General features: G+C 42.0%; 2 protein-coding genes across 2 annotated transcripts in view; one reads left to right on the top strand and one right to left on the bottom strand.

Annotated features, from left to right (window-relative positions):
- The window catches only part of HPSE2 (heparanase 2 (inactive)), a 687,528-nt gene that overhangs the window by 46,777 nt on the left and 618,746 nt on the right, over nt 1-22,005 (top strand). Inside the window, exon 3 of the mRNA XM_075533453.1 lies at nt 10,660-10,821. Within this exon, the coding sequence (XP_075389568.1) occupies nt 10,660-10,821 (162 nt within the window). The remainder of the gene's footprint in view (nt 1-10,659; nt 10,822-22,005) is intronic.
- Nucleotides 15,056-16,267, bottom strand: LOC142429214 (hsc70-interacting protein-like). The gene has a single exon (XM_075534269.1). The coding sequence runs from the start codon at nt 16,197-16,199 to the stop codon at nt 15,384-15,386; it is 816 nt and encodes a 271-aa protein (XP_075390384.1). The 5' UTR covers nt 16,200-16,267; the 3' UTR covers nt 15,056-15,383.

Here is a 22,005-nt window from a genome sequence, read left to right as displayed (position 1 = left end):
GTGATCACCGTTATTTGCTTCCCAAACACTTAATTATCATAAACAGAAACTCTGCCTCATGCAGTGGTCCTTGTTGTTTCGAGATGAGGAGACAGAGAGGAGCCCATTGGTGCAGAGCTGCATTGGTAGCTGCCTGTACCTCTGTCCTTTCTCTCCCGGCTGCACTTATTGTTAATGACAGAGCATTGACTTCTTTGAGGGCGTCTTTAACTTTAAGTAGTCTCAGTGGTGTGACTTAGGCATTGGTTGGCTAGCTTCAGGGTCAACATTTCAAACCCACTCGTCACTCCTTGGGAGAAAGGCGAGGCGATCTACAGCCATACAAATTCACAGTCTTGGAAGTCCTACTTAGAGTTTCTATGAATCTACTCAGAGGCAGTGGGCTTAGTTATTTTGACTTTTTCAGACGGCAATAATCTTTTTTTCCCCTGAATTCAGAATCTTGAAGTCTTAGGCTTGAAAGAACTTTAGGGGATGTAGCCAATATTCTATCTGATGTGTGAATTCCTCCAAGTTATGTGTTAAGATGACTCCAGAGGCGCTGAAGGAACCAGCACATGTTTTTGGCTTAGGCTGAGTAGGTAGCTGCTCTCTCTTGTCTGAGCCCCGTCCTCTTCTAAGAACCAATGTTAACTTTGAACTGTGTGTTGTCCTGCTGACAGCTATACACGGTCAGGCACTCCTTCCATTGAGGTAACTTATTGAGCGTGTGTGCGAAGAATCAATAAGACTGAACTTTGGAGATGGGATCTCAGCTCTTGGAGATGAGAGATATGAAGGAGGTGTGATCCATGCTGGTATTTTGTACAGATTCGCAGTAGGTCCGGTTTGGCGGAGGCTCTCACAAGGAAATAGTCTCCAGGTTGTTTGTGATGAGTCCAAAGGTTCAAATGAAACAACCAGGGCTGTAGTCCACACTGAGGAGGCCCCAGGAAGTAGTAGGTGGATGACATGTTGAGTTTTAGAAATGTCTGCTTCTGGGTTCAGTCTGCAGCCCAATGGCACTGAGTGCTTTGGAACATCCTTGACATGGGACTGGGACCGTAGATTCTTCCTCTTGACGTGGGACCGTAGTCTCTTCCTCTGGGAATCATGCAGAACTGGGGAAGCTCCAGGCCCCAGAGGAGGGAGCTGAAGCAGAGACTTGACTATTCCTGGACATCTGCCAAGTTTCCATATTTATTGGCATACATTTAATCGCGGTGGACACAGTTACTTGCCAAGGCAGAGTCAAACAGGGTGGCGTCTGCTGTGCCGAGTGACGTAGTGGAAAGAACACCAGCAGTCTGGGGGCCTGGGTTCTAAAGCTCGCTTGGTACAACGTGGCTGCGCAATCTTGGACAAAACATCATGCCAGGCCTCAGTTTCCTATCTTTGAATTTTGAGGGAAGTCCCCTGTCCCCTTATCCCTCAGAGGCCAACAAGGGATAGCTCACAGATCAAATTCTGTTTTTGTAATGTTTTGCTGGAACACAGCCATGCCTGTTGAATCGTTGATGTCTGTGGCCGTTCTTGCGCCGCACGGCAGAATTGCGTAGTTGGGATGGCGACTGGATGGCCTGCAAAGTGGAAGTTTTTATCGTCTGACTCATCTGGGGGGAACCAAGTTAACCCTAACTCCAGAAGACATTGGAAACAATTGGGAGTGTTTCTGTCTTTGAGACTGGTGTAAATGCTGTTGGCTTCTCGTGGGTGGGGATCAAGGCCGAACATGTTCAAGGTCCCACAGGCAATGCATGATGGAGACCTGCCCTGACTGAAACCACCATCAGTTCCTCAACGGGGAGGTGCTTTGGAAGGTTGTGCCAACTCTTCTCGTATTTAAGTAATATCCTGTATTTTATATGGCAACTTTGTCTGTATGGTTGTTTTTTGATGATTTTGCCTGGCTTATGTACCTATAATTGGGGAGGCAGATTATTCATGGATTTTTTACTTGCATTAATCAGATATTCTACTTGTAAAGGTAGGCTTTTATTTGTGTGTATTGAAGGGGGGAAAAGAATAAGGTGGTCATACATCCAAATCAAACCCACTGCTCTCATGTTGATTCTGACTCATAGTGACCTCAAAGGATAGAATAAACCGTCCCATCCGATTTCCAAAGCCGTAACTCTTCACAGAAGTGGATTCCTCCACAGGAGGAAGTAGTGAGTTCAAGCCACTGGTGCTTTGGTTAGCAACCTCGTTCTTAAAGCCCTGTAGCTCCCGTGCTCCATCCTAAGTACGTCGTTACCGAGCACCTCTGCGCTGAAGGCAATGCGTAGTAAGAGCAGGCAGATGAGCTGAGAGAGATTGAGATAAAGGTGAGAGATTGGGAAAAAGTGGGCACGTACATCAGTAAGAGGGGGAACAGAGTAATCCAAGGATGATGCAATGAGGAAGGAGTGAAGGCTACTCAGTGGTTGATTGGGGGTGGGGAAAGTGTAATCACTATTGTTCTCTTCCTTGTCAACCTTACTTTCTGCTTAAAAATAATTGCAGACAATTCCCAGATGCTGGCCATCACTTTGTTCTGTTGGTCATAGGGTCGTTATGGATCAGAACCATCTTGACGGCCCCTAACAGCGCCAGTCATCAGCTTTGGTGCAAGATGCTCTCTTCCTTGTCTCCCGCGATGGGGGATGTGTTAGGTTTTCTTGGAATTCCTGACTACGTATCAAGGGAGAGCGCATAGAGCTGGGGAGAGTTCATATGAATACCTTTACATTTGGAGTGGCATTTGATACCGTGTGGACCATACAACATAAGAGCAAGGAATATCCGCAGAAAGGGGTGAACTAGCAGGGCGAATGTACAGATTGTCCGCATACCAACTTCCCACTTCTGTATATCAGGAAAGAAAAAAATCACAACAGTGTTACTACTCTATGGCTGCTTAGATATTTGCTGAAGTAGTTGAAATGTAACCCCCAAAATGAAACACAAATTCTCACGACTGGACTACATCAGAACATTAAAGCTGTCAAGGATTTAGTTTTACTTGGATCCACAACTAACCCCCATGGAGGCAGCCGTTAAGAAATGAGATGATGCAATGCGATGGGAAACTATGTTACAAATGTCTTCTTTCAAGGGGTTGTCGCCGAGGGCTCAGATGTGCTTGATCAATGACTGCGCATGCAGCAAAAGCCGCACCATGAGTACGGAAGACTGAACAAAACTGGATGCATTTCAGTTATGATGTTGGTGAAGAATGGTGACCATCCCACAGACTACCAGAAGATCGAAGCAGTCTGTATTAGAAGTATAACCAGAATGGACTTTAGAAGCAAGGATCCAGGGACTGGGTTTCACATGTTTTGGCTGTCTTCTCAGGAGAAGGTCATGATGCTTGTTAAGATGGAGGGCCAGTGGACAAGAGGAAGCGCCTCGGTGAGATGGATTGACACAGCGGCTGCGAGAGCGGGCTTCCATACAGGAGAATGAAGACAGTTTAGACTCGAGCATGTTCATGTGCCAGAAGTGACCTGACGACACCTCGCACCACAACAATGAAAATATCCCCAGGGAAGAACAATATCCTTCAATAAAAGTTTGTGAAAATTCTAAGTTGTTGCTTGATGTTGTTGTTAGCAGCCCCTAAAACAGCCAGAATTTGTTGGGTGCCTATTATGTTCAAATGCCTATGAAAACGCATTAAAATATGCTGTTTGCATTCTAATTTTTAAAAATGAGGAAAGGCCTCCTTTAGAGCAGTGAGCTGAACTTGACTGCATTCGAATTCAATGCTGGAGATTTTAACTGCCCTGTCCCATCCACTCGTGGTGCTCCTGATACGAGTACCTTGTTCAGTGCCTCGGGGTATAATCTCTATTCTCCAACCAAACCAAACTCACTGCCATCGGAGTCCATGCGGACTCATAGTGACTGTCTGAGTTTGAGACTGGGGCGGAACTGGCTGCAGGAGTAGAAAGCCTAGTCTTTCTGCTGCAGAGCCGCTGGTGGTTTCAAACTGCTGACCGTGAGGATTGAAGCCCAACACGAAACCCACTATGGTACCAGGGCTCCTGTCCTAGAGTTGCCTTTGTGTGCCTGTGTTATTCTGTCTGAATATCTCCAGCCAGAGGAAACTCTCTCCCTCAGACGCAAGCAGCCCCTTTCCTTACAGGACATCTTATTACGAAGTTTCCTCACGCGGAAGTGAAAAGTATGTCTGTTTTTTGGTTAGGCCCATAACGTTAGGCTTTCCGGATTTCTACAGAGGGAGTCAATTGAGTTCTTCCTTATAGACTCAAGTCTCCCCCACCCCCACTCTGTGGCTTTTTCATTTTTCCTTCTCCTTTGCCAATCTCAACACCCTCGATCTTCTTAGCTAATTTAAAAAATAAGTTATTTTTCATCTTGGTCCTTAGGCAATCTCGATGATCAATATCCTTCAGAAAACTACTCCTGGTAGCAACAAATGTATTAATAATAAGTACTCCTTATTGGCTGGATCCTGGTGGCACTGTGGGTTAGGCATTGGCCTGCGAGATCGGCAACAGCACCTTGACTGTGAGTTCCTGTAAAGACGTGCAGCAGCGGGTCTCAACCTGTGAGTCACGACCCCTTTGGGGGTTAAAGGACCCTTTCACAGGGGTCGCTTAAGACCACTGGAAAACACATAAATCTTTCACAATATATAATTACATATTGTTTTGTGAGTAATCACTATGCTGTAATTATGTTCAATTTGTAACAATGAAAATACATCCTGCATATCAGATATTTACATTATGATTCATAACAGTAGCAAAATGACAGTTCTGAAGTAGCGACGAAAATAATTTTATGGTTGGGGGGTCACCACAACATGAGGAGCTATATTCAAGGGTCGCGGCATTGGGAGGGTTGGGAACCACTGTGTTACAGTCTCTGAGACCTGTCGTCTTGCTCTGAGTTGGAATCAACTAGATGGCACTAAGTTACTCTAGTGAGCTCTTACCGTGGGGCAGACACAGTGCTAAACCCTTTGTGTATCTCTACAGTAACAGGAGCTGCAGAAGTCCCGTCTCAGGGTCATCCTTTGTTACTTCTGTTACCAACGAGTGGCCAAAGCAGGGTCTGAGATGATGTCTGCTTCATTTCAGAGGCTTGAGTGCTGCCCTTGACTGGCAGGGAATGAAGTGTAGCCATATGCTCAGTCTATTCACTTAGCCTAAGTTTGCCTTAATCTTCCTGCTCACAGTATCAAAGCACTGACTTTTGTTAAGCTTGTGTTCAGCTAAAACCTACAAATCTGAGTAAGATCTTAAATATATGATCTTTTGTTTGGTCTGGCCTTCTTGGCTTATCTTGTGTAATTTTCAGCATAAATGCAAGATTTTATGTTCATATCTTCACCTCTCATCTTGGATATTTCAGCCTATGTTTCGAGGTTGCCAAGATAATTCTGAAGTTTGATTCTATTCTCCGTGTTATTAACTGTTCCTCCAGACATCGTACCAGATGCACCTTTGTTATGTATCCTTCCTTCGTGTTTGTCTTAGCCATAAATACAATTTTAAACACGTTAATGGGAAATAAAGACTATTTATTTGTCGTGCCCCTCCCCATTCGCTTTTGAAATGTGCTTTTCTAAAGTGTAAAGTATTTTAGGGGACTTCAAAAGGTTCATGAAAAAGTGAAATTAAAATATAAAAATAACAAATACCCACCGCTTCTTGATCTCCATTCCTTTGATTGTGCCGTGTCTTCTGTATTGTCTGGGCAACGCTAAGCTCCATCTCCTGTAATGTTCTTGGAAGAACTGCTTCAGGATCTTGATTCCATTTGTGAAAATTTCTACTGAAAAGTTTACGCTTGCCTGCAACTGATCAGGGTGTAAGAGTTGGGTACTTACGAAACAGAAAGTTGGTTCAAATTAAGTTTTCAATTGCAATATGTAAGCAGAATCAATTGAGATGTCTATGATGTTGGCTCTCGTTTCTGCTGTAAATTGCTAGTACTCTTCAACTAGGGCACAAGCAAGATTAATTTATTTTCCCGTAAATTGATTGGATGTCTGCTGCTATGAGCTTCATCTTCAACTTGGCTTGATCCCTTCTTAACACAGGTTATCTCTTGGGAAAACTGCTGATTTCTTTGGAACGTTGGCCCTAGTCACGGCATCAGTGACTTCACCATTCTTCAAGCCAAGCTTCACCAGCAACTTGACATTTGTCATTGCTTCGGTTTTGCATGGTGCTCTTTTCAAACTGATGCCGTCTCCTTCTTAGTGCCTCAAATATGTTCAGATGTTTTATAACAAGTTAGAATGGAGTTATTTTTTTCTGCAACCATTGAAAAATATTGTATATGCACTGTCCTTCGTAATTGATCTCTGAGTAGATGCGTTTATAGGCATCCTGGCTGGACAGGTATATACACCCATAAGTATAGATAATGTTTGACAGAGACTATATGCACATGTCTATTGACCTTTATGCAAGTATATCTATCAATGCAGTCAGCGTATACTAGGGATGAAGTTATGAACGTGTCTTAAATAGAACCAAATGCTTCTAGGGAATGAGTCTGTGGGGCTGGGGGCTCAGGACCATTGTCTTAGAGGCTCAAAAGGTAGTTGTAATGATGTGGTTCACAAAGACGTTGTGCTATAGTCCACTTTGGTGAGCAGCAACGAGGGCTTGTTGTTTTCTTCCTAGCCAGAGGAAAGGAGAGGGATGTCAATTGAAAGACCGATGGGAATAATTAGTCTAATGGATTAATGGGCCATGCAGCTTCCATCCCCACAGCCCTGAGATCAGAACTAGATGGTGCCTGGCTACCATTACTAAATGCTCTGAGAAGGACCACATTAGAGGATCTCAGATAGAATGGGAGAAAATGTGGAATAAATATCAGCATTATAAGATAGACCAGGCTTACTGGTCAGTTAGAGACTGGTAGAACGCATGGAAATCGATGCATTTTTCCCCCCATGAGCCTTTGCAGCGCTTCTGCTAAAGTTGTTAATGTCCTTGGCATTCGTTTCTAACATTAGGGTTAATAGCATCATTGAAGGAATCCATTATAACTTTGCTTTATTCTGTCTCCTGAGCAGTTTATTGTATTTATTTATAAAACAGAAAGTAGAAGCTTAGTAGGCATTCTACTCTTTGAGCTTTATTTCTATTAGAAGATCTCAGAATAATATCAACTTTCTTTCGCTTTTACACTGTATTGGGCTACAACTCTTGTGATCTTTTCTGGGTAGACAGTCCATAGACTGTATGCTGCTGTAACAGGATAATTTGATTTATCCCTTTTTAGTTCCTTGCTCTTAGTTACTGCATTCCCACTATTAAGCTAATGAGCTTATATCTTGGAATAACTTCTAGGATTTAGTGGAAAGAGCACAGGACTTAATTTTGAAAATCCCTGGAGTTGAGTCTGACCACACTATGTGAACCTGAACAAGTCGTTTGAGCTCCACAATGGAAGTCCATTGCATTGTTTATAAATTAGAGGTAATAGCATTTCATTTTTACTAGAATTGCAAGACTAGGTAATCTGACTTCCAGAGGCTTATATAAATTTTGCATTTGTCTCAACTAACAAGCAATCAAGGGATGGATAATCTAGCACAAGATGGTAGTTCAAAATACATATTGGAGTATTAGACTCTTTCGGTTACCCCATCAGCCACAGTGTCTTTGGCCGTAAGACTTCTCGCCTAATCGCCAAAAAATTGTTCTTTGTTAAATTAAGAAACCATTTTATTGGGAGCTCTTACAGCTCTTATAACAACCCAGACATAAAATGGTTCTTATAATTCAAACCCTCTCCTCTGTCACACATAAAGAATACGACAAATCAAGATGCTACAGGGAAAAGCTATATTTTTCCTCGTGAGGTTTTGCATTTAAGTTGGTAAAGGAAGTCCACATGTAGCTCATAGGCCAGAACTACATTACATAGCCACCTATTGCTGCAAGGCAATCTGGAATTTTCTTCCTTTCTTTTTTGCTCTTCATTAGAGGAGAGACAGAAATTTGTTTCCAGTATGGGTCAGCTGATCAACAATGTTTGCCCAATGTTTTTTCTAAGATGGTTCGATAGATTTCATAGGATTCAAAAGCTTTGTAGAATGTAATCGAAATAGATGTAAACTCTATTATACCTACTGCCTTCTATTGGATGATTTTTAAGGACTAGCGTGTATCTGTGAATTAACGTATTCTAATTTTGCATGTAAGCCTTGGAAAAACCTATGAAATTAGTTACTTGCTTTTGTCAAGTGATTTCACTTTAGAAATTGGCCTAAATATGCCTAGGCATAAATATTGCATTATATCCAGCCAGCTCCCGTTTTCATCTATGAATTAATGAGGACCATTTCCACATCTGGCTAATCTTTGTGTGCCACCCACCCTAGCCCTCGTAGTCACGGGTTTGTATTTTACATCTGGGCTTCTCTCTCTCTCGTTAATAGGTTTTTTTGTTGTTTTTTTTAAAGAGCAGTTTTAGGTTTACAGAACTATCATGCAGAAAGAACAGAATGTTCTCATTTCCAGCCCCTCCCATTGTTTGCCCTGTTAACATCCTGCATTCCCGCTGTACATTTGTTGCAATTGATGACTCAATCGTGACACGTTATTATTAACTAATGTCCACCATTTACATCAGGGCTAGCTTGTGTCATATAGTCCTGTGGATTTTCACAAATGCTTAATGTCTGTCATGTGTCCACCACCAAAATATTCCTGCCCTAAAAGAATAGCTTTTGTTCCACCTCGTCATCCTTCCCTGGCCCTTTGGCCACTACTGACCTTTCCAATGACTGCAGGTCTGCCACCTCCCGATTGTCATACAGTTGGAATCATACAGTATGTTGGTTTCTAGACTACATTTTTTTTTTAACTTGCAGTAGATCATTACGATGTTGCAACCATTGCCACTGTTTACATGCACAATGTTTCATCCCCAAACAGAAACTCTGTACCCATTCAGCAATCACTCCTCATTGTCCTTGGTCCACATGGGATCCACTAATACATTTTCTGTCTTTATGCTTTGTTGTCCAGATATTTATATAAATGGAGTCCAACAAGATTTGATCTTCGTGCTTGCCTTACTTCACTTACTGTACTGTTTCCGGGGCTCATTCGTGTCTCTCCGGCCTGGCTTTATGGCTCTGTGATAGACCTGGAGCTTCATGGTCCAACACGTCCCACTTACCGTGCTACATGTCCTAAATTTCTTAGTTGTCATTGATCATTGCTTAAGAGTCAACTGGCAGTCCCCCAACCTTTCCTCTTCGTTTCCTCTCCCGAAGCCATCGACGCCTATGGTGGCAGAATGTGTAGTTGGAAGCTTTTTCTACGAAATCCTTCAGTGAGATTCTTGGTGCTCTATCATTTCGAGAGTTGCCATCTAGATTGCTGCCGACAGTATCATTTGTTTCCAGAAGAACTACCTGAATTGTGCTTTAATTTGCAAAAATAAACAAATAACTCCCGAGCATGACAGCTCCCTGCAGAGTGGGCAGCAGGCTAGATGGCTGCTTCTTTTTGAGAAGAGCTGTTTTCTGGAGCACATCTGTTTCGAGTAAAATCACACTGAAGAATAAAAAGCAGCCTGTTGCTAATGGGAAGATAATTGGTAAAGAGGCAGATCTGCAGAGGGACGCTGGCCTCCCCCTTTTGCTCACACCAGAGACCCACACACTAGTCCGGGCTGACAGAGTGTCTCCGGTCAGTCGGAAGCTTTGCCTTTTCTCGAGGTCCGGGAACATCAGCAAGAGCAGCATCACACCTAACTCACAAAATGGTAGCCCCCAGTGGAAGCGAGACTGGCCGATGGGTGAATTTTAAAATAACCCTAAGGTGACCAGATTTTAATATTGGTAAAGCGGACACCAGCGGGACACCATTGATAAAACTCATATCCTGGCGAAATAGGCACGTGGCAGCCGGAAACCCTATACCCTAGCTTGTCGTGCATTCTTTCCAAAAATCGGGACTTTTAAAAAATGTCATGGGACGTGGGAAAATTGTTAAAAATTGGGACTGTCTGGCCCAAAGCGGGCCGTCTGTCCTGGATATACCTAAGGGTCCAATGGCATGAGGTAGAGGACATGGCCTCTTACTCACAAGTGTTCAGGCACTTGTGTTTTTTTGCTTATGGGCAATGGTAAAAAGTATAAAGCGGCCCGAAGGTACCCTATATCCTTGTGTATAAGCCGAGTTCTTCAGCACATTTTTAATGCAGTTTTTGTGGTAAAATTAGGTTCCTCGGCTGATATTTGGGTCGGCCTAGACTCGAGTATATACGGTAAATACTTTCTAGAAGTAGGCTGAGAATGAGACTGGAGGAATGAGAATCTTAACTGAGGCCAGCGAGAGCTAGGAAACAGACACATCTCCAAAGAATTTAGAAATAAGCAGGCATTTCTTGGAAGTACGGCTGGGTCTCTGTGAGTTGGCGTCAATGCCGTGGTTTTGAATTCTTGTGCTGGAGAGCCTTACGTTCTATTACCTCTGGATCGCCTCAGTCTGATGAAAATGCTGGTCGTCTAAGTTTTTGCCCTCTTTTAGATGAACCGAACCACCCGATCCACCATCAAAAGAAAAACAGAGAGAGAGAGAGAGAGAGAGAGAGAGAGAGAGAGAGAGAGAGAGAGAGCAACACGACTTCACTGGCATTGTCTTTGGTTTTGCTCTTGCTGCCTGCCTTCTTTCTTTATTTTTGTAGACATTGTTCGCAGTGACGTTGCCTTGGATAAACAGAAAGGCTGCAAGATTGCCCAGCATCCTGATGTGATGTTGGAGCTCCAGAGGGAGAAGGCCTCTCAGATGCATCTGGTTCTTCTCAAGGAGCAATTCTCCAACACGTACAGCAACCTCATATTAACAGGTAAGGCTCCTGGAGTCAGCCGCAAACCTGCAGCTCCATAGGCCGTTCCCACTTAGCAGCTTGGTGCTTTGCAGATGCGAGAGGGGGATCCAAAATGAGTCCACGCCTGTCTGTGTCTCCTCACCCAGTACACCCCGTTATTTAATTGCATTGACTCTTGTCTTCCTATAACAAATATTTCTCGTAGTTTGCAGATGTAGTTTGGCTTGAGGCTACGGGCGATGCAGCATGTGTGTTCTCCAATGACAGGACCAGTGGAAACCCAACAGCCTTGTGAAAATATGACTTTCTAGATGTGTGCCAGTAGATTTGAGAGAATTGCTAAATTTGGTGTCTTAAGAAGCAGCTATTTCCCTCTTTGTGTGGGTGCCCTTTGTATGAACCCAGTGAATATAAAGATGAAATGTAAAAGAGATAATGATCCACAGGCAGAGCGGAGAATGTTCTATTCCGGATGGAGTTGGAAAAGTCTCTGGGGAATTTGATGTACTTTTTAAGAGCAAAGAGGGTGTGAGATCGGGGCATACGTCCTTGGTTCTTGGAGGTCAGAGTCTGTGAGAGAGCTCTGGCCATAGAGAAACAACTCCTAGCGGGCCGCCTGCAAGCTTTTCTAGTCAAGAGCAGGTTGCGGTCCATGCCTTTGTTTGGTTTTGAATAAGACTAGAAGATTCCAAGGTGAAAATCATTAAGGATTTTGGATGACTTATTTTTGTTTTCTTGAGGGTATGCAAGACAGGTCTGCACTGTATTGATCTAAATAAACTTTAACAAACCCAAAGTGTGTCTTTTCCCTCATTTATGAAGATCAGAAAGAAAAAGAGACGGTCCTTCTGTCAGGTGGTAAATAACACAATTAAAACAACACCAACAACAACTCTGAATTAGAAAATTGGTCCTTTTTCTTTTTTGTAGACTTGTTGGCATTTCACCAGGAAATGCTGAGTGGCAACCAAATAGCTTTGCTCTGGGACAAGCATAAGGGTCTTCTAACTTTTCATCTGTATCTGGTGGGAAACCCCGCAGTATGAGATGAAAGCCAGATTTAAAGGTGGCTTTTGTGAGCAGAGAAGAGGATTATGGATTTCATAAATGTGGGCCCTGGTTTCTGCTCTTTGAGTGGTCATTAAGGAGGGGAAACTGCAAGGTGATTTATGGTCAGTCCATGCACTTTCCTACATTGGTGGCTGAGATTGGGTTTAAACCTGAGATGTTTGAGAAGAACTTACATCTCTCTCCAAATTTCTTCCATCCGCCCCACATTGGCATGTGTCCATGCATTTATTATACTTGAGCTCAACGATTAGGAATAAAGGGAATAAAGTATTTTTATCCCCTATTCTACCATTTTTAAGGCACCCATTCCAGGAGTCAGCTCTTGTGTTTCTCTAAAGTGACAGAGAAATGGCTTAGGGTAATTCTAACCCTAAACTGTGAATCCGGACTGTGTGCCTTGAAGGCGTATTATTATCGTTGAAAACACAAGTGTTCTATTGAGTTCAATGGAATCTCTTCTAATTCTCAGTAACGTAATCCCCTTGGATGTTTATTCCGAGTTCAAGCCGTTGGAATCAACATTGTCAACTTTTACCCTGACAACTTGCTTACTTTCTACTAAACAAACTTAGCCTAGAGAAGAGCCTCTTTCCTGCTCTCAATTCTCCCAGGCTGCTTCAAAGAGTCCACAGGCATTTTCCACATGCTTCACGGAAATGCCTGTTCAGAGGTGGAGCCTTGCCCTCGACGGAGCCTTCGCTGTGCCCTGGTTTGTGTACATGAAAGTTCAGAAGGGTTTGGTTCCAGGTGCTGGGACGAGATGGGGCCATTCCACATAGCGCTGATGGCCAGACTATTTTAATGTCCTTTAACTAAGTCTTTGATTTTACACAGTGCGGTTTTCTAATTGTTATGAAGTTTAATCCTTGATTTCTTGTATAAATCTTGAGAACATGGTCTCCAGACAGCTAAGCATAATATTTAAAGCTAACTAAACTAACTTTGGTAAATATTTCCCTTTTCGGTGATGAATGTATATTGGTAAGGAGGACGAGGTTGAAGGGGCAGAGACCTCTGAGATGAACTGGCTTTCTTTTTACCCACACGTTCTGAACACCTACTCCGGGTATGTCCCACTTGCTTTGGATACCTCTGGCATCATGTGTGAAAGATCAGCAATGGAAGTATTTAAGTGGTAAGCTTGGCCTCCAAATGATCAGATTGAAGATGATTTTTAACACCCCTCCCCAATTATTTATAGAATTTCAGGGCTATGTGTAGCAAATGCAACAGCTAAGATCACAGTGAAAATTTAAGTATAATAAAAATAGGAAAGGGACTGAAATATCAGGTGGTTAAACCTGTTTGGAAGGGGTAGTTATTAGTTGTTATCCTCTCCCTTCCCTGAAAGCCCTCGTTCTTGGGCATTATCCCGTTAGCTGATGGGACTACCTTCATGGGCTGTCTTCCGCTTCATGGTTACTCCTGATGAGGACACGTTATATTCCAGCTTAGAGGGTTTTCGAACTATCTAATAAAGTAATTCTACAGCCCAGTTAATGAAACCAAGCCCAATTCTTTAATGTCCATGTTTCATCAATGCATTCCCCCTTCCATCATACTTTTAGGAAAGGGGGTTGTTTTCATGTCAATTTACACGGGCTTGGATTTGTCTAAGTACTTTCATGTGGATGACTGACAGGATTTTGGAAGTAATATGAGCTTCATCTCGACTAGAGAGTTTGGGAAGCAAACTCTGAGGTTACAGGAAACTTGTGGAGTAATTCCAGGACAGCTTCCGTACTAGGAGCATCTTAAATGGCCATGCAGCACCCTTCCCACGGACTCACCAACGTGTCTGTACATGCTTCTCCTGCAGCTTCTTGAGTACGATAGTGGGAATCATTGTGCACGGCTGACACTATTAGGTTGTCCTCAGGGAATGACAAATGAGAGGGGCATAGGGAAGGAACTTCAGAGAAAGAACAGGTAGGTCATGTGCTTCTTTGCACTCCCATGAATTTTTAAAAATGTTTTTGTTGGGAACTCTTACCGATATTATAACAATCCATCATTCAATTAGATCAAACATAATTGTACAGTTGCTGCCACCATCATTTTCAACAGATTTTCTTCTTCTTGAACACTTTGATATCAGTTCCCTTTTATCCCCTCCCTCGCCCACCCTGCCCCCCAGGAACCCTTACTGTTGTATTATCGTTATATATATTTTGCCGTATCTTACACACTGTATCCATTCAGCTACAATTCTGTTGCTCATTCCTCACAAGTGGGGTTATACAGTCATCATAATTGCTATCGGTCTTCCCTTCTCCCTTCCCTCCCTTCTTTCTTTTCCCATACCCCCAGGGAATCATTGCTCCCAATACTCTTTCTGAAGGGTTTATCTAGCTTGGATTTCATGCATCGAATGACCTTAATTATACAAATGAACATACACAGGTCTCACAAGTTTAAGGGGATGAAACTGAGACCATAATAGTAAGGGGAGGAAATATTAAAGCACTAGAGGATATTATGTATTTCATCAGTGCTATTGTGCACCCTGGATGGATCCTCCCTTCCGTGTGGCTGTTTTTAATGATAATATTCTGCATTTCATTTCATTCTGGGAGGGACGCTCCAATTATGTTACAGGTGGGTTTTGGGTCTCCACTTTGTCCACACTCCTTCACATCAATCTGATTGTTTGTTTTTGAATTTCTGATACCTATTTGCATTGATATCCCATAACCACACAGACTTGTCTGCTTCTTCCATGTGGGTTTTGTTGCTTCCCTGATAGATGGCCACTGGTTTAACTTCAAGGTTTTAAGATCCTAGGCATTTGTCTTTTAATAACCGGGCACCATCAGCTTTCTTCATCACATTTGCTTATGCACCCATTTTGTCTTCAGCAATGGTGTTGGGAATCATGGCAATCATGAATCTTAATGCACTGCTGTGCTATATATTTGTTGGAAGTGTTCTGTTGTATTCTTAATGAATGAGTTCACTTGAAGACATCTTCAGGAGGAATATGGACTTCTGTTTACTCACTTGCACAGGTTCACATTCAGTTTTGCTTTATCTTTTCTCCTTTTCTCCCTCCCCCCTCCTTCCTTTCTTTCTTAGCTATAAATTGAGCTTTTGTGGAAGATCTTTATACTGCAATCAAATGAAATACAGAATATTAAAAATTAAAATACAGTCATCCAAGGTAGCACCTTTTTTTTTGCTTTTCCTTCCGCAAGGGCTTTATTTGTCAAATAGTATTATGCTTGACCTCCAAATTTGGCTGACAATTTACTGATGATATTCATAATCTTAGGGTTACTCTGGTATTTTGACATATTTGCTGGGTTCTTGGCCACATCCTGGAATGCCACCAGAACTTCTGGATCCTGCATGGCAGCAAGAACCTCTGGATCACTAAGAATCTCATTGAACCCAGGCATTCCTGCCATTCCAGCCATACCCGCTCCCATTCCAGGCATTCCTCCAGGAAAATTACCAGGCATACCCCCAGGAAAGCCCCCCGGAAAGGAGCCATGTTGCGCTCCTGATTGTCATCTAGCTTCTTCCTCCCTCTGGGCTCGTTCATGTTCTTCCCGGGCTTTCTTAACTCTTTCTATTCTTTCTTTGATCTCTCGCTCTTCACGTTTTCGCTCATACTTTCTCCGATGTTCTGCAATTTTCTGGGCCCTCGGCTGAACTTCTTTCAGCATTCCACTAGCGTCTTCATCATAGTCCAGTTTGCAAGCAAGGGCAAGGTCATGAGCAGCTTCTTCCCAATGGCCCAAAAGTCTGTGTGCCTTCCCTCTCCATTTGTAAAGCTGAGCTGAATCAGGATTAATTTCAATGGCTCTGTCACAGTCTCGGATGGCAGCATTTGGCTTCTGTAATTTGACGAAGACACTGGCTCTCTTGGCATAAAGAATGGCCAGGCGAGGATTCAGTTTGATGGCATCAGTAAATAGATCAATAGCTTTCTGTAGTTCACCATCATTTAGGGCATCAATGGCAGCCACTTTCTTGTCATTTGCCTGATCCATCATCTCTTCAGTTATCTCTACAGCTTCATCTCCCATTTCTTGAGGGGCATCTGTATCTGGTTCAATCACACCTTCATTGTCAATTTCTAGGTCACTCTCCTCACTCGATGGTTCATCTGCCTTTATGTTTTCCTCTGTCTTCGTATTATCTGTTTTTTCTTCCTTGATGTTTTCTTCTGATTTGGCTTTATGAGTAGCAGGTGGTATCTTACCACCCATGCTCTCCACCCACTCCCTCAGGAAGCGCATCTCCTCGGTGTGCAGAATGCTTGGGTCCTGCTTACACATTTTCACGAAGGCCCGCAGCTCGCTCACTTTGCGGGGGTCCATGGTCGGCAGGCGGAGGGGAGCGGAGGGCGCGGCTCAGGAGGCTGTGGCCTGATTCCAGGTCCGGGAGCTGGATCCGGTAGCACCTTTTTAAGGATCTTACTTAGAAGATAAACTCTGGAGGGCAAGAAACACTCATTTGGGCAGCATTCTGGATCGCATTTAGAGCAGAGTGAATAATCTGGAAACGAGGTCAAGTTTTTTGAAAACAGTCTTCATGCTGGGAAGTCACCAGGTCCACCCTCTGTGTACAGGTGGAGCCTGGGATGCAGGTATTATGAATGCCTGCCATTGCTCAACACTTTCTGATATTCCCTTATAAGGACTCTTGTCACACCACTGGCTCCACTTCTGGGTTTTCACCTCTTTCTCCGGTCATTGGAAGCTCCAGATTGGCTGGAATTCCAATGGGCTGGCTTTACTGTGTTAGTGTGGAAAATGGATCAAGCAAAGGAGTTTGGCACTTCCTTGTTATGGCCCATTCTAAGATTAATCGAATGAAAGGGCTCAGATTAGCGGAATGAAAACGTTTCATTTCCTTAAACCATAATGCACAGGGGACTAGTTCTGGATAACTTTTAAGACTACAGTAGCCAACCAAGCAAATCTCCCTATTTTATTCTCTTAATTCTTCTTCTGTAACATTTTTCTCACCTATTCCAACCTAAAATAATCTTCATTTGTACTGTTATTTAACAATTGTCTGTGCCGCTAACTTGGCAACTTGGTAGAAGTTAAAAGTGATTTCTTCTAACACCTGTTTCTTTGAATTCTATATCAAACTTATTTTTTTCATGAGTGGTTGGAATCAATTACATTCCAGCCTCAAAATGTACTATGTGTGTTCTGTGGCTTCTCAAAGAGAGACCACTCACTCGCTTTCAAGATACTGTGAGATCCACCTGCTTCTCTCTTTTACCCATTTTCCTTCCTCCTTTTCTCTCAGGGAATTTGTGATAAGCTTCTTTGTATAAACCATTTCTTTAAAACTCTGCTTTCTTCCCTTCTAGCCCAGATGCTTGGATCAGCCTCAAATCTTCCCTTTGCCAAGCTCTCTCTTAGTTCATCCACAGCCATCTTTAAGACCTCTTTACATAGTAGCCCCACATTTTACACTGGTGTCAGGGGACAAGGAAACAGCTGCTTCGTGAACCTTCTGCTTTTAGGGGAAGAGAAGTACATTTGTCTCTCAGCCTGAATGTAGGTGGGCACAACTGGATACATAACACAACTGAAGCTCACAGATAAGAGACTCTAATATCAGGTCCTAACCCCATGCCCCTCCCCTCCAGCATTCACTTCCAAGTTAATCAAACAAAGTAAAATAACATTTAACATTTTTTAAATATAAAAATTCCCCTGAAATGCAAGGGCATGTGACCTATTTGCCTGTTGGCTAACATGGGTTCATGGGGACTCTATTACCATAGAAGGTCCTTCTAGAGGGCTATGGCTTGTGTCACATCTGTTCTAAACTCGGGATTCCATACTTTCTGGGGATACTTGTCAATATAAAATCCTTTTAGATTACCCCATCCCATGAAGAAAGTTACACTTTGTCCAGTAACTGATAAATGTAATCTCTGTATTGACTAATTTCTTCAGGTGCTCGCCTTAATCAGCATTGTAACCCTGGAAGCACATGGGATGGGGTCTTTCCATGTGTGTTTGAAGCTGTGTGCACATATATGTAACCTCTTAATTCATGGAGGCAGTTCTGGCTTTGAGATTCCTGGATCAAAATCAAAGACTTAGTCTAAAAGACTGGTGAAGTAAGAAATGAATTTCCAAGTTCTTTATTTAGAGCGGCAAAACACTCTTTATTAGGGGTTAGAAGAAGGAGCTACTGTGATGAACGAACCTATTTGTTGCTGATCCTTTCCAGCCTGGTTTGGGGAGTAGATAATCGAAATAGCTTTTTCAATAACCATTAATCGAGAACTTATTTTGCATCACTGTTGTGTGTTGTCACTGTGCTGTTGGACACAAAGTCCACCAGTTTCTCTGAAGCTATTTCTAGGTCAGTTGCTTCCTGCCACCAGGCCAGGCTCCAGTGGATCCTGACTCACTTCGTCCACACCAACTGGCTCCCATCTGAATGCCATTGGCACCGGTTTCCAAACTGTCCTCCGCCGAGTATTACAAGAGCAGAATTGTCACCGTGTGACTGGTTTCACAAGACAGTTGGTCATTACTGTCCTTTTTATGGCCATAGGAAAAAATTCACCCAAAGTACAGATATCATGGAATTTATCTGAAGAAGTGTCAGTCTTTTAAAATTAACTTCCCTCCACAACAGTAAAAGCAATGCATGCTCATGGAAGAAAATTAGTAAATTCTCTTGACTTAGAGCTAACCAATTTAGAGATATATTTTTTCATGTATCTCACACAGAATCAGACGTAGACGGCATGTACCCTACTTTTCCAGCTAAAATTCTATATCGGATATTCCTGATCTTTTTAAAAGTCTTGGGAAAGGTCGCTCAAGGTTAGCTTGTGATCATTGCAGCTTTCACAATGTTTGTATTGAATACTCTTTTCTTCAGTAAGAAAAGTTACACACATTTCTGAAGACACATTAGAAAACGATAAAAAAGGAAGGAAAACCCACCAGTGACCCCATTACTCAGGTGATGACCATTATCATTTGGTTCCATCTACAAATAGATCATTTAAAATCTGTATCCACTTACAGTGGAGCCCTGGTGGTGCTGCCAGGTAAGTGAATCCCACCAGCCACTCAGCAGCAGGAAGCAGGCATTATGTGCTTCAGTCAAGATTTACAGCCTCGGATACCCTATAGAGAGCCGCTATGAATCAAGATGGATTTAACGGCAATGGGTTTGGGATCAGAGTGAAACCTCTGAAAGCCAAACTAGACAGGACTGCCTTGCTTTTTTCCATGCCTCACAGGTTTTCCACCTTTAACAGGTTGCAGTCTTCCTACTTTCTTTGAATGGAAAACACTTCAGGTTTTTGTTCGTTTGGTTTTGCTAGGTTTCTGCCTTACAGATAACAGCTTTCATAGATTTTACTGTATATATAAATTACATTTACACGTTTAAGCATATAGGCATACTATGTATACAGAGTTTAAAATTGAAATTATTTTGTTGATAGATTTTTATTTTTAAGTCATTAAAATTGAGAACCTGGCATATGCATTTTGGAGCATAGATTTTCAAAACTATTAGATGCTTTGCAATTGTAAAAGTAATGAATGTTTAGTTTAACTAGTTAAAATGATACAGAAATAAATAATCACGTTTTTTTCCCCTGACCCCTTCCATTGCTGCCTTTAAAAGGTAATCAGTATTTGGTGTGTAACTTTCTATAGATTTAGAAATAGTTTATATACAGGTGGGGGTGCCCCCACCAAACCACCCCCCAAACCCCCAAAACAACAACATAAAACTCCGCCGGGCAGAGCTTTCATAGTATGCATTTTTCCCGCTAGGCAAGCATTGAACAACTCACTCTGAGTTAGTGCACCCTGTGGCATCACCTGGGAAGGTTCTCTCTGGTCACTGTGAACTCTTTTGTAAAATCAATTTCACTTGAACCACGTTTTTTTTTTTTTGTGATGGCCAATTTAAGAGAACAGTGTGTGGCTGTGAAATTTTGTTTCCTGCTCAGGAAAAATGTCACAGAAACTGGTGTGATGTTGAACACAGCTTACACGGATAGCGCTATGGGAAAAATTCAAGTGGATAAGCGGTTTTCTCATTTCAAAAAAGGTGAAATGTTGATTGATGAAAAGCCTCGCTCTGGACATCTGTCTACTTCCCAAATGGATGGACATGTTGACTCCTAGTGCATTTGTGGTTTGTTCCACCAGGTCAGACTGTTATCAGGCTTTCTATTTAGAGGCTCTGAAGAGATTACAGAAGAGTGTGCAGCAATAAAGGTCTGATTTGGGGCAGACGAGGACCTGTTTTTGCCACTACAACAATGCACCTGCTTATGCAGCCCTCTCAGTGCACCAGTTTTTGGGAAAAACAGCATTCCTCTCTTGTCCCATCCACCTGACTCCTCTGACCTCGCTCTGTATGACTTCTTTTTGTTTCTAAAAAAAGAGGAACATGAAAGGACAGTGATTTGATGGGGGCGGTGCTGTCAGCCATCCAAAGAGATGAGTTTGAAAAATGTCTCCAAGAATGGAATAGAAGATTTGACAAATGTATTTAGTGTAATAGAGAGTACTTTGAAGGTGATATAGTAGTTTTGTAAAAAAAAAATTTAAATACACCACTTTGAAAAAAAATTCATTTTTTGGGTACCCTATCATACATAACAATATAAAAATTGTTACCAGTTTAAAAATGATTTAAAGATAGACAGTGTTCTATGATAAGCTGTCCACCCTGCCTTATCACTTAATGGTATGTTACAGATAGCTTTCTAGATCAATCTATGTAGCTAAAACTCATTCTTTTAAATTATTTAGATAATATTATGTAGTATTAAAGTAACCAGTTATCTAAGCTTTCTTTATTAATATGCATTCCTACTATTTAAAATATATGTATTTTTGCACAATTAGTCACTACAAACCAAGTTAAATAAAATGTATACATTTTCATGTTTATTGAGACCTTAATTTTTTGAACGGCGTTATTGGCATAAAATTCATTAACTAGACAAGTCAACAGTTCAATCATATGAGGAAGAGTTGTGCAATCGTCACCACAGTCAATTTTAGAACATTTTCTTCTTCCTTGTCCTCATTGTTGTTCGCTCCCCATTTCCTCCGCGCTTCCCTGCCAACCCCCAATGAACCATTAATACAGTCACGGTCTCTTTAAATTTACCTGTCTTGGATTTCATATGCAGAAAGACATTAAAAAAAGAAAACAATAACAAAAATAACAAAGCAAAACGGAAAAACCTTAATGGAAAAGAATGCAGAAAATATTAAAGAGGGAAAATTAAATATGGAGACCCTTATTTTTATTGAATAGATTTCTCAAAGTTTGGATGTCTGTATGAAAAAGCATACTTATTTTTAAACTTTATAAAGCCTGGTTAATTGAGATACAATTTTCACGTATCAAAATGACTTTGATAAATAAATATAGTTACAGCCTGTCTCTGCTGCCAGCAATCCACCTTCTAGTGCAGCTTTGCTGTCCATCTCTTCTCCCCACCTTCATCCTCAGTTGCCTGTCATCTGTTAGCTGTTGCCAAAGTTCAGTCTTCTCCAGAATGCCATATAAATGGAATCACAAAGTTGTCATGTGTATCTGACTTCTTTTACTTGGCATAGCGCTTTAAAAAAATTAATAAATCATTTTATTGGAGTCTCTTACATATTTTATATCAAGCAGGCATGTACAAATGTTACCATCAATAATTTCAAAGCATTATCTTTCTTCTTGAGTCTGTTATTACCTCCTCTTTATTCCCTCCTCCCACCCTGCCGCCCTTCTCAACCCTTAATAGATTATGTATTGTTATTATTATTATTTATGCATATCTTACATCACCCGTTCTATGCCAACATCTATACTGGTGTTCGTCCTCTTTGAGGGGCCTTATTCCGCCATCATTGCTATCTGTTCCTCCTTCCCCTTTTCCCTTACCCTCCTGGAATCATTACTCTCACTACTGTTTCTGAGGGGTCTGTCTATCCTGAATTCTGCTTTTTGAAATCTCTTATCTGTACTGATTTTTGTATACCAGTCTAGCAGGATTTTCGAGGCAGGACAGATCTTAATAGTGGAGGGAGGAAGGAATAACGAACTAGAGGAATGCTGGGTGTTTCATCTGTGCTAAACTCCCCCTCTCCCCCAGATATATCTTCTCTT

Source organism: Tenrec ecaudatus, chromosome 16 (assembly GCF_050624435.1).
Source record: "Tenrec ecaudatus isolate mTenEca1 chromosome 16, mTenEca1.hap1, whole genome shotgun sequence".
Classification (NCBI taxonomy): domain Eukaryota; kingdom Metazoa; phylum Chordata; class Mammalia; order Afrosoricida; family Tenrecidae; genus Tenrec; species Tenrec ecaudatus.
This window is presented reverse-complemented; position numbering and strand designations above follow the sequence as displayed.